Source organism: Vipera berus (assembly GCF_964194415.1).
Source record: "Vipera berus genome assembly, chromosome: Z".
NCBI lineage: Eukaryota > Metazoa > Chordata > Lepidosauria > Squamata > Viperidae > Vipera > Vipera berus.
The window spans coordinates 91,124,886-91,141,729 of record NC_138205.1 but is presented as its reverse complement, the minus strand read 5'-3'; the positions used below and the strand labels follow the sequence as shown (position 1 = coordinate 91,141,729).

Here is a 16,844-nt window from a genome sequence, read left to right as displayed (position 1 = left end):
CATAGAAAAAAATTGCATTGTTTTGGATTGTGCCATCTCAATCGGTAGAGACTTTGCATGACTTTGCAGGCATCTGAGATTGTAGCAATATATTTGTCAGAGGTGTCAAACTGAGCAGCTTATTTTATATACACAAAGAATTCTGCTATGATAATCCAACTGGTTTATGCATTTTTGTTCCAAAAGACTGTGAATCATAGCAATGGAAGTGATGGAGGTGGGTGTGTATGGGAGTTGACACTTCTATTTTGTGGTTTTGTTGCATGATGACTCATTATAGAAGGATTATAGGCTTTTAAAATAACACTACAGGGACTAAAACAATGTTGTATATCTCACTGTTTAAGAATATCAACATAGTATAAGGATAAAGTTCAGAATAGAATGCAACTGCTAAACTGTCAAAATATCATTAAAGGAGACCCAAGATAATGATATTTCTATGATTGATAAAAACATGTATTAAGAGATATCATTAAGAGATATAATAAATAATAGATATTTAAAATACTTTTATAAAACACCATTCAGGTTTATGAGGTAAACATACCCTGGTTAGCTGGAATTTGAGCATTTGAAATACATATGTGCTGAGATTATTTAAAGAGTTAGAAAATAAATATTTCTACATTTTAATTTTATGTAATTTTATGCCAAACAGCTAAAAGACAAAACTATTCCCTGGGAAACTTCTGGTTTATTTCTCACTTATCCCTTCAATGGTCTGTCTTAAGTAAGTCCCATAAACTGCAGTCTAAACAATATTAATTAATGTCTATATGGATATTTCCATATACCGGTAGTAATAAGGACTTAAGCTTAACCCCAGTAGATTTGCAAAATACTTGGAATGGTGAAAAATGCTAATTTTTGTGAAATCATTCTCTGACGTAACTTATTTTTTCAGGATGAGGAATGCACTTGTTCTTTCCATAATGCTTTGGAAATTCTATAAGTAAAATAATAGGTGAAGTCCAAAGAAATGAAGGCTAGACAAAAGCTAATTTTTTGACCTGCAATGAAAATTAAATTAATCAAATGCATTTCATTTTAAGAGCTCTGCAAGTATTTACTAATCTTTCTTGCCTTCTATCTCATTAAACATTACAATTCAGTGGCAACTCTTAGAAAGATTTTTAGGGCTATGTGGAATCTTTGAGGAATCAAGTGTAAGTCTAGATCTCAAACTGCAAACTTTCATTTCATAGGATAATTTAGAAATATGGATTGTGGGATTTAGAGGTACCATAAAGATTTCCCAATAAGCAAATAATAAATGGAGGTTTGTGTTGGTGCAATTGTTTCAAGAGTGACTCTGAAAGCCAGCCACCATTAATAAGTAATTATGGTAGGGGCTATTCTGCTAAAGATGAGAATGGATTACACTCCCTTCTATCTGAAGATGCCTTAAGGAGAAAATGGCCTAGAAATATATGTTAGGGTCATTGGCAATATTGACTATTGATTTAGCACGAAGCATTAAGAGCTAATAGCTTTCTTTCTAAAAGTGTGCTGTGGTGGCATTTTACTGCATGATTTGTTATGCACTGTAGTTTGGAGCCTCTCGAAATATATCAATAGATGCCCATTTTTAAAATTTCAGACACTTAAGCATATTATTCCAGATGCATTCTGCCTTTAAAGCTGGCCATCAGGGAATTCATAGGAATGCTTGTTGGAAGGGGCAGTAATTATAATGCAGCTGTCCAGAGGCTGTTTAACATGAGGCTGTTTCCCAAGCATTCACCCCTATGAATGACAGTGACTTACAAAAATACTGTTGAAAGGGAACCGAATTGTGCCATAATTGTCCCAGAAGGCTTAAAGGACACGCCACCAGAAAAGCTAAATGAGTACTTATCTCTCTTCCATAGGAACTGAATAGTGATAAGAAATTCTAAACACTATCCAGTTACTTAAAGTCCAGAAACATCTAAAGACACCATGAATTGACTATTAGAGATCTTTTCAGGATGTTATATTCCATAGCAAGTTCATATAAATGGCAAGATAATATAAATTCAGCTGATCACAAGGATCTTTGCACAAAAGATATAGAATCTAGGTTTATCGTTTTCTTCGTGTTACTTGAAAGGCAGTGGAAACTTCACCATCCTAATAATAACTGATTGGCATTAGAGAGATACATTCAATCCATATCCCAAATCCTAATTCCGGACTCCTCCTATTCCTTTAATTAATTTTGAACATTACTTTGAGTTTTGCTGTAATATTGAGAGAAAGGAGGCTACAAGTAGTCCTCAACTTACAACTATTCATTCAGCAACCCATTGAAGTGACAATAATATTGAAAAAAGTGGCTTATGACCAGTTTGCACACTTACAACTTTTGTAGCATCCTCACAGTCATATGATCAAAATTTGGGTCTTGGCAATTGTCATGTATTTATGACAGCTGCAGCAACCCAGGATCTTATGATTGCCATTTGTGACCTTTCCAGGGGGTTGCAACAAGCAAAATCAGTGGGGAATGATGGATTCAGGTATTTGCTTAGCAAACTATGGTAATTTGCAAAAAAGCTCATAAAATGAGGTGTGACTACATAATGACCTCAGTGCTTAGTGAAGGAAATTCTGGTCCCAGTTGTGGTTATAAATTGAGAACTATTTGTAGGTTCAGACCTCAGAAAACAACAGCTATGGTATAATGTTTTCACAGCACCTAAAATTCTGTAGTTTCATGATGTATAGTCCTTCCATTTCCAAGTGGTCTCATTACAATCCTAACTTTCAGTATGGTCCCAAACTATTTCACAAAGTGCCACCTAACTGTAATTTTAAATGTGAATGGAGGAGAAAGTTATTAAATATATGAGAGTAATCATATTTCTATTTCTAGTCTGATTATATTGAAATTAAATTTAAATTAAATAAGTGAAAGTCTTCATCCTAAAGTTGATGGGGTGTGGTTCCTAATACAATGGCATTCAATGGCCAGAAATAGGCAACAGTCGAACTAATTAAAACGAAGATGACATCTTGGGAATTTTTACTTCTATATTTATTATTGTGTCTATACTGGAGTTTGCTTCCATATGTGTGAACCTTGGCTCAAAGCTCCATATATTCATGTCAGTGGGAGTAGGAGCATACAGTATTAGTGGCCCTAGATAGATAAGTACTTAGGACCATCAATGTGATCGGGGAAGCTTTTCAAGCAGACTTGCACTAAAATCCTTACACCTGCTGCTAATTTCTACACTGATGTAGAAAAATAACTTTTTTAGCATCTCAATAACATTTTAGTAGTACTTTTCTAAGATAAGACTCAGAAATCTTGGCAGCTTTTCTACACAATCTTTTAACTTACTCCAGTTGAGCTCTGAGCAGAGTTCTACCACATGGGTGGGTAATAGGACACTCCTGATCCATTTAAGAGCAAGGTGCACTTCTGCTTTATTTATGGAGACAGACGTACAGTTTGAGGACTTAATCATACTTGATAAATCATCCTAGAAAGCCTATTAGAACCATATGCTGATTGTGCATTAATGTGGGAAGTCTGGTTTTAGTTGACTAGGTGAGCCTCTGAGCTTCTCCCTCCCAGCATGCCTCCTATCTGCTTGCCCCTTCAACCTTGTTTGTGAGCTATTTATGCTTTCTAAGTGGTATTGGTATGTGGTGGGACATTAATCTTAGAATTATTATTGGAAATGGGGGAGAAGAGAACATAAAAAGCTTGATAAAGTAAATGAGCAGTGGCCATTGCCACCTTTATTTGGTAGTAATTCCACAGCTAGAGCCAAAAAGCTGAGAGCAGGAAACACCAGTGAATTCTTTCAGCCGCAAGGGAATCGTTTCAAGGCAGGGGTTTATCTGGTTAGTAAGTGGCTAAAAATGGTGCTGAAGATTTCCAGTTTGCTCTCCTTCCTTTAGCCACAGAGATAAGCTTGCATTATTTGCTCTTTAATGCCACTGATCCTGGTCCTTCCTGACAGGATTGTCTCTGATAAGGTATTTCTCCAAAAATAAGCTGGAACAAATCCAATGGGATAGCCTTTCATACAAATAAGTAGATTTACATGCTACCATATATACAGGTAGTCCTTCACTTAGGACTCTAATTGTCCCAAGATTTACAGTCATCTTACTTTACTACAACCCATTTTGTCAGGAGTGGGGGGTGTCTAATAGATGAACACAGTGCACTGAACTGAATTTTTCTGCCATTTAAATTTGCTAACAATGCTTATATGGAATCCAAAATGAAGGGGATACAAGAGCTACTCTTTCCTTTGCAGCATTTATCTTATCCTTTTTTAAATTAAAGTAATCTAGATGAAAATTAAGGTCAGGTGAGACAGGAAGGTTGGTAAACATCTGCAAGTTGCTTACTGCTAAGTTAGAATAAAATAATGCAGTATAATAAATCCAAATATTTGGATGATGGTGATTATGATTTTTACTGCATATGCTGCAAAATAATTATTCAAGACAAGATAAGCTACTCTCACAATCCCAACTAACTATAACTTATAAAACATAACTTATTACATATTGATACTGTCATGTAAACCCTTAACAGGAGAAGACAAGGTGAGAGGTTATCATCTATAGTCTGTTGCTTGGAAGGATATGACATAAATCTTTCTGAGTGTAAATGCCTTTGCAAGAGTTATAGTTATTGACAAATTAGCATAATGTAATTGGCTAGCAATGTCAACATTCTTCAGGAGCGTTATGCATGTTTACTGTAGAAGACCAAGATAAAATTGTGCTCTGTATGATTGCATATATGTATGCATGTATGCATGATGTATGTGGCTCAGTGGGTTAGGACGCTGAGCTTGTCAATCAGAAGGTCGGCAGTTTGGCGGGTCGAATCCCGAGTGCCGCTTAACAGAGGGAGCGCCTGTTACTCATCCCAGCTTCTGCCAACCTAGCAGTTTGAAAGCACGTAAAAATGCAAGTAGAAAAATAGGGACCACTACGGTGGGAAGGTAACAGCGTTCCGTGCGCCTTTGGCGTCTAGTCATGCCGGCCACATGACCACAGAGATGTCCTCGGACAAGCGCTGGCTCTTCGGCTTTGAAACGGAGATGAGCACCAGCCCCTAGAGTCGGAAATGACTAGCACGCATGTGCGGGGGAACCTTTACCTTTACCTTTATGCATGATTGTGTACATGTTGGCATTCCCTCCTTGGGAGAAGATATTCATTTATGATTTTGCCTGTTCTTATTACTGTGAGACTTTTTCTTTTATGTTGATTCCACTTAGATACTCTTTTCGAAGTCCATAGTGACATGATTTGGCTAAAACACAGGAGGAAGTTAGTCACAAATTTCTTTAAGGAATTCCCTTTGTTATCTGTGATTTGAATGCTTATAGGTTTGAGCTCAGAGTAAAATATGGTAACTAAAGCAGCACTAATAAATAATTTAAAAAACAATATTACATGAGAACGGAGCACAGAAACTATATTGGTATCAGCAGTCAATCATTAGTTGCTCCTTTCTGATGCCAGTAACCAAAATACACATTCATGCAATATCTTTATTAAAGAAATGGGCAGATTTTCAAAATTTACAAAATATTTAGAAGCAGTGATTTCCAAGGCTATATCTTAAGATAAAATGGCCTATACTAGAAAAAACAGGATAAACAGGTAAGAATAAGAAAGAAAAAAAAACTTATTGGCAGTCTATATGGATTTTATATTTTTCTGCTAATTTAGCTATACTGCAAACGTTATGAATAAAATAATGTGAATGTGTGAGCATGGGTGCATATGCATATATAATATATGTAGCTAATGTAGTATTGTGGTTAAATGTTGGATTAGCACCTGAGAGACCCAAGTTTTAATTCTCCCTTAGACTCTGAAGCACAGTGGCGTAGCGTGGGTTGTCAGCACCCGGGGCAATTTGCGCCCCCTAACCCGGTGATGTCATGGCACCGCCAAAAAGACGCGCCCCGCAGCGGCGTAGACTTTCCAAGAAGAGTCGCGCGCATGCGGGATGCTTCCGGGTGCCTCTCGAGGGCGGCTGGGCGGGGCTCCGACCTGCAAGAGCCGCTGCATTCAAGCTCGCACGTGAGCCCCGCTAAATAAAGCCACGCATGCGCACGAAGCTAGGCCAGCCGGCCGGCGGGTCCCTCTTCGCTCGGCCAAGCCTGCCGGGGCGCCTGCGGGGCGCTTGCGGTTGGCCTGAGCCTGGGCGGAGAGTTGGGCGCTTCTATTTATTTTATTCAGTTTATGTGGCCTCCCATCTCACCTGCCGGACTCGTTTCGCTTTGCAAGAAAGAGCAGCTCGAGAGCGGAGCCAAGCCGACTCTGTGCAGCCCTTGGGGCTCCCTGAGCAGCTCAGTGCGAGCGCGCCCCCCCCAGATGTTGCGCCCGGTGCGGCCCGCCCCCCCTGCACCCCCCACGCTATGCCACTGCTGAAGCAGCTGGATGATTTTGGCAGCAGTCTCTCTCTCTCTCTCTCTCTCTCTCTCTCTCCCTCCCTCCCTCCCTCCCTCCCTCCCTGTCTCCCCTAGATTGGGAAGTTGAAAAATATTTTTGTACCAGCAGTAGAGCAGTGTGGTAGATTTGTGCCTGTAACTTTCATCTTGCAGGGTATATGCTTAAATTAAATAGAGCATCACTGTTTATGATGAAACCCCTGAAAACATATATAAAAATAAATTTCTATTTCAGTATTTTTAAATAGAAGATCTGCATGGGCTACTGTTAATTACTACTAATTGAATCTACCTTGTCAATATCTCTTTTTGGGGGGGAAATGGATTGCATTTGCCTGACAAAAACTACCAAAGAGCAAAAATCAGAGTAGCCTGCAATGTTTCACTAGCAGACATAATCTTGTTTATTTGCTTTTAAAAATTGCATTTAGAAAAGGAAATCGGTTTGCACCACTGACATTCTGCCAGATTCCTGTTTATAAACACATCAGGCAATGTCAAGAGCAAAAACAAAATCCATATATGACTTCAATGTTATTAACTCAAATATAAATAAAAAGCTGGCCATTCAGTTTAATTCCCTGCTTTGCAGCCTTAGGATGCTATGCAGTTATCTTAGAGTGGCTTATACTAAGTGACCCTAATTGTGCTGTACACATTTAGTACTGCTGAAATTTTGTTGGAACATAAGAAGTGCTTTGTGTGGAATGCTGATTGAGTGATGATCTCAGTTATTTGATTGTTTGAGAAATAAATAACCTTTAGTCTGTGCAGTATAGGGCCTTTTCTTTTAAAACTTGACCATTTGTTTTATTAGGATCTTCCAAGGCAGCCTATACTTTCCCTAAGGTAATATATTTTTATAGACAAATCAAATCATTAGGAACACTACGTTGCATGCATGTTTTTAAAAGTATCTCTTCTCAATTAGAATTTTTTAAAACCCCACACAAACAAAAGTATACCCAAAACAAGAGGAAAATAATGTTCTGCTGTTACATCTGGCATACATTGCATGTCAAGAAAGCAATCTGCATAGATAGTCAAAAAAGAAGATGAATGGAAAGATAGATGGATCTGGAAAACAGGAGGCATCTTTCATTATTCATTTCTGTTGATAATTAGAGGGCACTACTAATTAGATCATGTCAAAGAAATTAAGATAAAAGAGGAAAAACATTAAATCTATTGCATTTTTGAGCAGGACATCACATCAGAGGAGTTAGTGAAGTTTACACAAATTGCTTGCTAGAGAAGAAATGAAAAAGCTCTTTTAGACCACAAAGGAACGAGACTTTATTCTAGAAAGCTCTGCAAGTCTTCTGTTGGTATGTCATTTCCAGCTGTTACACACACACACACATACACACACACACACACACACACACAGAGATACAGAGACACACAAAGTGACACACAAAGAGAGGGGGGAGGGAGGGGGGAGGGTAGAGAGAGAAACTTGTGCAAGGGCTTTCATAAAAATACATTTTTTGACATCATGAAATTTGTTTTTGGAGTTGGAAAAGCTATGGGCAGAAATGAATATATTTATTTGTAGAGGCTAAAAACATCAATTCCCATTTTATTCTTAGTGTTGGGAAGGTGTAAGATAATCCACTATTTAAAATGAGGTATTTTGCTGTCTCAATTCAATAGCATGTTTTCTAAATGATCCAAGGCCTGCATGGTATTCAGAGTCATAGTTTGCTCCCTTTTGTGCTGGACCAAAAGTCAAATGCAAACTATCATGAAATTAGAAATACAAACATCCTTTTTTATGAGATCATGGCATAGTTTTTGCTATTCAGATTGTGCTGCATTTATTTATTTGAAATCATATTTATATCTCAGCTATCTCACAGAACGTGAATCTGGGCAGCATAATGACATAAAATAACGATATTTATAGGATGATCAAGTAATGTTGGTTGTTGCATAATGAGCCTCCCTTTGGGAAGATAATAAGAAGGCTCCCCAGTTACGACTAAGTTAATAGAAGACTATTGTCTGGGATTTTATTTTTGAGTCTGAAAGATGAAGGTAAAAAGGAAGCTTAGAAGACTCTCTGTTTGTATATTGTTCATGATTATGGCAGAGCAAAGTGCCTTTACTAAAATAAAATAAAGCATGATTGCATTAGGATTTATAATACTGGTATTGAAGTTCAATCCTGAGAATTGGTAGTATGTATGTAGCAGAGATGGCTAAAAAAATAGTAAGTGTTGAGTTTTGTCAAATTCAACTGCTGGAGTTTGGGTATTAGAAATCTGGCAGTGGTGCTATTATCAGATGCAGTTTCCATAAATATGATGTGTTCCATGAAAGCAGGAGTGCCACACTGCCAGCCCGTGGGCTAGATGCATCATGCAGAAGTCACGCCCACCTCATTGCCAGCAATGGCAAAACTGTCCTGATACATCACGAGTTTGACGTGTCTGCATGAAAGTATTCACATTAGTCTCTTAATCAGAGTAGTGAAAACTGATCAATGGGACATACTTTTCAGAATGGTCAGATATCTGTAGAACTTGGCACAACAACTGTTTTGAATTCTTGATCAAACCTGCAAACCAAGAAATTGGATGGATAAATTTTCCCAGAGAAAAGAACATTTCCAACATTTGCTCAAGGGCTAGACTAGACCCATAACAGTAATGGCACTGCCATTGAAAAAACTCAGTGAAAGCAGGATACCTAACTCTTCAAGAGACATTTATATGAGGAAAAGTGGTACACTTGCACATACTTCTTGGCCATTTTGCAATGAAACAAGTGTAAGAGCACTATGACGGCTTCGCAAAAATTCTGCTTTGAAATAATTTCTAGAACAGATTCTCCTCTTTTGTAAAATTAAAAGAAACATGCAGAAAATTTTCTGGGCCCAGCATCAGACCTTGTTTAGTCAGGCCAGATGTCTAACCACTATTCCTAGACATAAATTGTTCCTTTCCTTTGTGAGTTATAATATAGGGCCAATCAGGGTTTAATTCTTTAAATTTAAATTCTTTTAATATATTATCAATAAATCTGTTAATAAAATAGTTAGTTAGCTCTGATTTTTCTTCTCCCCTGCAATTCTGAGAACAGTCTGGTGAAAAGGTGTTGAGAATATTTGTAGCTCAGAGGTGCTCTCAGAATATAGCAGTTTTCTTGTTGTTGTTGTTGTTAGTTGCGAAGTCGTGTCCGACCCATCGCGACCCTATGGACAACGTTCCTCCAGGCCTTCCTGTCCTCTACCATCTTCTGGAGTCCATTTAAGCTCACGCCTACTGCTTCAGTGACTCCATCCAGCCACCTCATTCTCTGTCGTCCCCTTCTTCTATTGCCCTCAATCTTTCCCAGCATTAGGCTCTTCTAGTTTTCTTGTAGACACTTCATTACCCAAACTGATGCTAGTCACCTAGTGCTAGTTATGTAGTTTGGGTAGTGAAACGTCTGCAACAAAACAAGCTAGCTCAGAGTGTACCAAGGATGTTGAACCTCTCTCAGAAATGCTGATACTTTCCTGGAGTATAACAATACCAATAATGGAATAGAAATTTGGTTCAGTTAGTGAGAGGATGTCTTCAACAAGTGAAATATACTCCTGTTTCAATAGGATTTGTCCATATTCTGCAGAACATTAAGATGGCTTTGCCAGAACATAAAAAAAGACCAAAATATTAAAAGACCAAGATTCAGCCCAGTCATCTTCAGCCAATAATATAGTTGTGATTTATAGAAACAATTTAATTATAAATATTTATCTTACCATTGTGCCAAAATCTCCCTTAATCTTTATCATTGATTGAGCAAGTGACTTCTGTTCTTATAAGCTATTTTCAGGATCCTTGAGAAATGTTTTTTTGAATTTATTTTTTGATTTGAGTTACTGTAGGGTTCTGCAGGTGTTCTGTTGCATAGCTCTCGATGCTGGTTTCGCACATTTCCCAATCTGAAAAGGTCTCATGGAAGCAAAGCAACCTGTGCCCTCCAAAAGACGCATCTGTAAAATCAGTAACAGTATATTCACATGCACACACACACACACACACACACAGACACACAGACACACACACTTCATAGTTAAATAAACCCAATAACACCATATTCCATCCTTAACAATTTCAGCAAAAAATATTCTCTTTGAAAAAAAATATATTTGAAGTAAATTTTCTTTTATGACTAGCTAGTAGAAAAAATATTTAAGAGATTGTTGGGTGTGATATTAAGGCAACATGTGCATATATTTATAAAGATATTATTATTGTTGTTGTTATTGTTATTGTTATTGTTATTGTTGTTGTTGTTGTTGTTATTATTATTATTATTATTATTATTATTATTATTATTATTATTATTATTATTATTATTATTATTATTATTATTATTATTATTATTATTTTATGCCACCCATCTCCCCTATAAGGTGATTCTGGGCAGCTCACTGATTGTAAAACAAATAGAAAAATAATTAAAATATATTAAAATATTAAAAATATACAGATTAAAATTTAAAATTATTCAAAATCCAGGCTGACGGCCTTAATCCATGCTTAACTTAATCAAACAAATCCTGTAAAAAACAAAATAAAAAGGATGAAACACCTCTTCACCAACAATTAATACCCAGATTAGCAGAGGTTGTTACCTTGATAGACCTAGATCAAGAACTAACCAATACCCCAATCAAGGAACTACCAACTCAAACAAACAAGTTAACAGTAAACAATGCTCTAAACAAGGAACCACCAATACCGACAGGGCACATCACTAGTACATAAAGAGAGCAAACCCCATGTCTTTCTAGCACTGATGTTGTTACTTAGTTTGGTAATGAAACATCTGCAAGAAAATAACCAAGCTCATTTATATAAATCACAAATAAGAAAGGTTTTTTTTGTGTATCAAAGCATTATAATTCATTGGAATATTTCAATGGAACAGAAAATGAAACATAAAATTGTATGAAAGTACGGTACTTCTGACAAAGAATATTCCTAAATATGTCACACATTTGATAACTACCATTAAGTTACACATGTGTTTCTGAACTGTACTAAAAGTAATTACTAGCTTTGTTCACATATTTCTTATTCATTTAGCGCCTGATTGCATCTTCCATGCAAAATGTTTGCACAATTAGTAATAGTGAATACACACCTATGGGATACAATTTTATGTATTTAAACTTTATATGTGCAGACATATATATGTTATCCATCTCAAATCTTATCCTTTGAGATGGTTCCTTTTGCTAGCCTTAAGCTGGAAATATTCAAAACTATCTCTTCTTCCTCTGAACTTCCTCTGAGCTAAGACTGCATTACATCTAAAGTTTATGCTTGTTCATTAGTAAATGTTACTGATAGCGCAATGGTAAAACAGCAAAAAACCGAATCAAATATGCTACTGTTGCACAATGATGTTCACTGCCAATGCAGTAAACATAGCATAAGGAGGAATATTGCTGTAAATCAAGATATCTTACACCAACTTTGGGAAATAATTTTCGAATGAAATATCTACTGAACACAAGCAAATGGTTAGGTGTAAAATGTCTGCATTAGAAATTATGACTCAGGACGGTATTCTCATTCCTATATACTAGCTATTTCCAGTTTCAGTATTTTACACTGTAAAAGCAGTGTATTGTCACTTCTTTAGAGCTGGTTAGAGTGAGATCAGTTGAAACATTGTTGGCCAATAACATATTTTAAATATGTTATTGGCCGATATGTAGTTTTAGATACAAGAAAAATCTAAACAAACGCTAGCATCTAATTTGCTCTCTCTGTCTTTCTCTCCCCCCCTCCCCTTTTCACAGAATATTCCAATGCATAACAGTGTGGGAGATGCTATGACAGCACCCGGGGTGCACCAGCTCTCTAATCCCAGGATGCCAAACCATGACACCAGCATTGTGATTCAACAAGCCATGCCGTCACCACAATCAAGTTCAGTCATAACACAGGCACCTTCAACAAATCGGCAGATTGGGTAAGTACATCTTCAGTAGTTGTAAAATATTATGAGGATGCAAATTTTTTCACTTAATATTTTTTTTCCTGTAAAATAGAAGAAGGTGATACTTGTATTGGTGGCTTCACCAGCTGTGATGCCAAGTATGGAGACTGAATCCTATGTTTTTATTATATCTTTTATAACTTAAATGTAACAGGGCAAACATATTCTGTGGCACTGTTGCTGAATTATTATACTTTACAGAATGTAGTTAGGATGCTCTGGTTTATAATAAAAAAAGCTTGATTCTTTATGTATGTCTTTCTGTGTGTGCATATATGTGGGGAATATGTGTGTGTGCATGTGTGTGTGTGTGTGTGCGCGCGCGCATGTGTGTATGATCACCTCTTTTGCTGATCAAACAACCATAAGACATTTTGCTCACATATACTTAACTCTAATTAGATGTACTGTTTACTATTGGCCTAGATAAGGCATTCTGCCTGGAGAATTCTTGAAATTGCAGACAACAAATCTTAAAAGTTGCTAAACTTGTGAAACACTGGCCTAGATTATCCTTCCTATTCTAGTCTCCCCTTTCCCCAATATATATTGGAAATACTGCTTCAAGAATTTTTCTGCTCACAAATTTGATAGCAGTATTACTTAGGTTGGAAATTGATACAAGTCATTTTCTGATGCTGTTCTTCAGTTGCAGAACTTTCCTACCTCAGAAGGTCAGATTAATTTCTCATTATGTGCTTTTAGATAAACATAATAGATGTTCTGTTGAGCTTTTATTTGTTTCCAATGTCATTTTATGGTTTTATTGTGATTAATGCTACTACTATGTATTACATATTCATTACAATATTCCCTTTCTATGTAAGCAACATTATGCAAACCATAAAAAATAAGCAAGAAATAATAAACCAAAGGAACCAAAGGCAGGTTATTAAAAAAGGAAATATAACTACATGTAATTTATCCCATCACTTTTCTTCATGCTTCATAATTCCTCATAAATCTTCTAGGTCCATATACTGTTTCATATAGTTTTTTTTAAAAAAATTCCATTTATATCCCGCCCTTCTCCGAAGACTCAGGGCTTTTTAATTATCTCAAGCCACCATATTCTTGGTTCACCATTTCTTTTCACTCCCTTAACTCTTCATATATTTCTATTACACTTGACTTTGTTCTCTCTCTATAATATTAATGTATTTTGTACTGCCCCCCCCTTTGTATTTAGTCAACCATCAACACTCATTCATTCTTGATCCTATCTCTTTTTGTTTCATACATGTCCTTCTTAAATATACATTCACACTGCAATCAGCAGTTATATTTCCCTGACATACTTCAATATAATAACATTGACAAGGCACTCTTATCTATCCTTTTCCCCATCTACAGTAAACATTCTGTTCAAGCGCACAAATGTACTGTGTCTACTTGTATTCATTTAAGTATACTTGCAATTATACTTTCCTTTTTCCCCAGTCAAGCATCCTGATTGTTGATACATTATTTTTCAAACCATAGTCCACATTGCTATATGCAATTTGTCTAACATTCACCATGACCTCAGCCAATAACATAGCATCATCTGTGTTGAGTACATGCAAAGTATGCTGTATTTATGCTTTGTAGTATATTTCATATACTGCAAAGTATGGATACATTCTCATATCTAAGCAACAGACTTTTCACATGATCAGAAATATTAATTATGCATTTATGCTTGAGTACATTAAACAGCAAAGGGGATGTTTTGATCTTACTTTCTGTTGCTGGCTATGAAATCTTTATACTTTATATAGTATACCAAAATTCATGCCTACTCACTTTATTATATGCTTTTTCTATGTCAGAAAATGTACAATTTCTTTGCATTCATACACTCCTCAGTGAATGTCACTGCTTTTGTTGCTGTTACTCTTGTTATTGTTATTTTTTTAAGTTGAATATTTTGTCTAAGCACTCATTTAATTAGTGATTTGCAAAAATCTCAGCATATCAATTCTTGATGTCTTACTTAACTTTTTTGCATATCTAGGCATTCTTCTTTTTCACATAATACTTTTTGGATAGTAATTTCCTTTTGCATTCCTTATCTTGACTGATTAAACTTTCTGGGGAAATTTAAATAGTACAATCAAAATAATTTCACTATGATGAAATTATTTATTTATTGAATTTATCTATATTTTCAACATTTCTTAAGCACAAAAGGCTTTTTTATAATGGTTTCATTTGAAATTTCAGGTTTGCCTTCTAATATAATGCAAGATTAGTTATGGTACAGTATTATTTGGCACATAGCTAATTAGAAGAATGTAATACTTTGGGAAGATTTTTTTTAAAAAGCATATAATGAATGCAAACAGTACAAATATGCTCGGTCATGAACTTTAAACTTTTTTGCAGTGTTGTCATGGTCTTAGTGTATTTAAAGGGGGAGCAGAGTTCGGCCCAGAAGGCTATAGAGTATCCCTCTTTAGCAGCATCCTGATTTTAATCCCAACTGTAGATAGCTGAGTGTCAAAATATGGCTTGGCCACCTGCAAATGTTTGCACTGGCTGCAGTCCAATCAAAACAACAAATGGCAAGATAAAGTTTCATTTAGGCTTTTGCATTCAGCCTTTAATTCTACAAAAGGCTGGGATTCAGCTGAAGCATGTGCATTACATTCTGTGAAGCAGAACTGGATGTGCCTGATAATTTAATTTTTATTTCCAAATTTTTCTAGTATTGTCTTAAAAATAAGAAAGAAGGTGGCTGCATAAAAATAAAATAAAGGGTAATAGTTTGCTGCGGGTTGATTTATGTCAATATATATGTTTTTCCAGATATTCTGGCATTCAACTAGTGCTGGAAGTCTAGGGGCCTAAAATTAGAGCTGCAAGATGAGAAGGGAAGATGAGATTATTTGGGGAAAAACAAAGAATATTAGTATGTGGGAAGAATGTATTACTTCAGAAACAACTTAGAAAACAAGAACTGATTCTATCATTTTAATAGAAACAAAAATATCTCCATCACTTGTGGGTATTTCTAGTTTACAGAATAGTTACAGAGTGTACTATAAAAAATAATTTGACATATTTTCCAAAAAAGTGGTTATGTATAAGAAAAAATAAAGAAAAGATAAAATATAATAAAAATTATATTAATAACTGACTTCAAACTATCACAAGTACAAGCAAATTTAATAACTTTTTAAAATAATATTTTATTAATTTTCCAATTTTACATTTATTTAAAAAGCAATGTGGTAGCTGGGTTAATCATAGCTCGATAACAAAATCTTTAGTACAAATCTCAAGTTACAACCTCAAATATTTCCTCTCTTTCTCCCTTAACATTTACTGTCCCATATTTAAGCTAATACAGTTCTTACTATGTCAACTCAGTAAAAACATTGTTATTACATTTATCAATAAACTTTAGCTTAGGTAAAGGTAAAGGTTCCCCTGCACATGCGTGCTAGTCATTTCCAACTCTAGGGGCTGGTGCTCATCTCCGTTTCAAAGCCAAAGACCCAGTGCTTGTTTGAGGACATCTCCGTGGTCATGTGGCTGGCATGACTAGATGCCAAAGGCGCACAGAACGCTGTTACTTCCCACCGTAGTGGTCCCTATTTTTCTACTTGCATTTTTATGTGATTTCAAACTGCTAGGTTGGCAGAAGCTGGGATGAGTAACAGGCGCTCACTCTGTTACGCAGCACTCGGGATTTGACCCACCAAACTGCCAACCTTCTGATTGACAAGCTCAGTGTCCTAACCCACTGAGCCACTGCGTCCCTAAATTTTAGCTCATATGTATCTTAATTATTTTTTACATTTAATTTTCATAAACAATCCATATCCTGTTATTATTTTTTTCCCAATTTTAAGTTTCCCATCAATATTCCAATTTAACCTCTGATATTTATAATTTTCAGGCTTTAGGTAACCAAGATTTCCTTTATTTTAATTCATAACAAAATCTAATATCAAAAATATACACTTTATCTATTTAAATATAATCTTGTTCTATTTCCTAAAAGTTATCTAGTTCCCACCATATTAAATCATCTACTTAATAATACAATATCCCCTTTAATAAATCAAAACCATTGTATATATATCCTGGGTTATTCAATAAATCAAACATATTCATAATAATTAATTTTTAGGTCTAATGTTTAAATATTAAACAGATAAAATTCTTATTTTTAACTAATTTCCAAATATTTTAAATCAAATGACCAGAATTCCTCTTATCTCAACTTCTCCCTTTAACCCTCTAATTAATAATATGAAATCCCCTCTAATAAATCAAAACACAAATTTTCTTCAGCCTTATTATGGCTTTCTTCCTTTGCCAACTAGGCTTCCATATCAGTGCTTTTAGATCATCAAATAGATCTGCCTCTGTTATTTGAAATAAAGGAGACCATTTAATTGCCATTTTGTTTGGAAGGACTAG

The 16,844-nt window shown here is 35.7% G+C and overlaps 1 protein-coding gene across 1 annotated transcript in view; it reads left to right on the top strand.

The window, feature by feature from the left end:
• Positions 1-16,844, top strand: part of CREB5 (cAMP responsive element binding protein 5) — a 242,130-nt gene that overhangs the window by 14,438 nt on the left and 210,848 nt on the right. Inside the window, exon 4 of the mRNA XM_081345413.1 lies at positions 12,232-12,404. Coding sequence (XP_081201539.1) covers positions 12,232-12,404 — 173 coding nt within the window. The remainder of the gene's footprint in view (positions 1-12,231; positions 12,405-16,844) is intronic.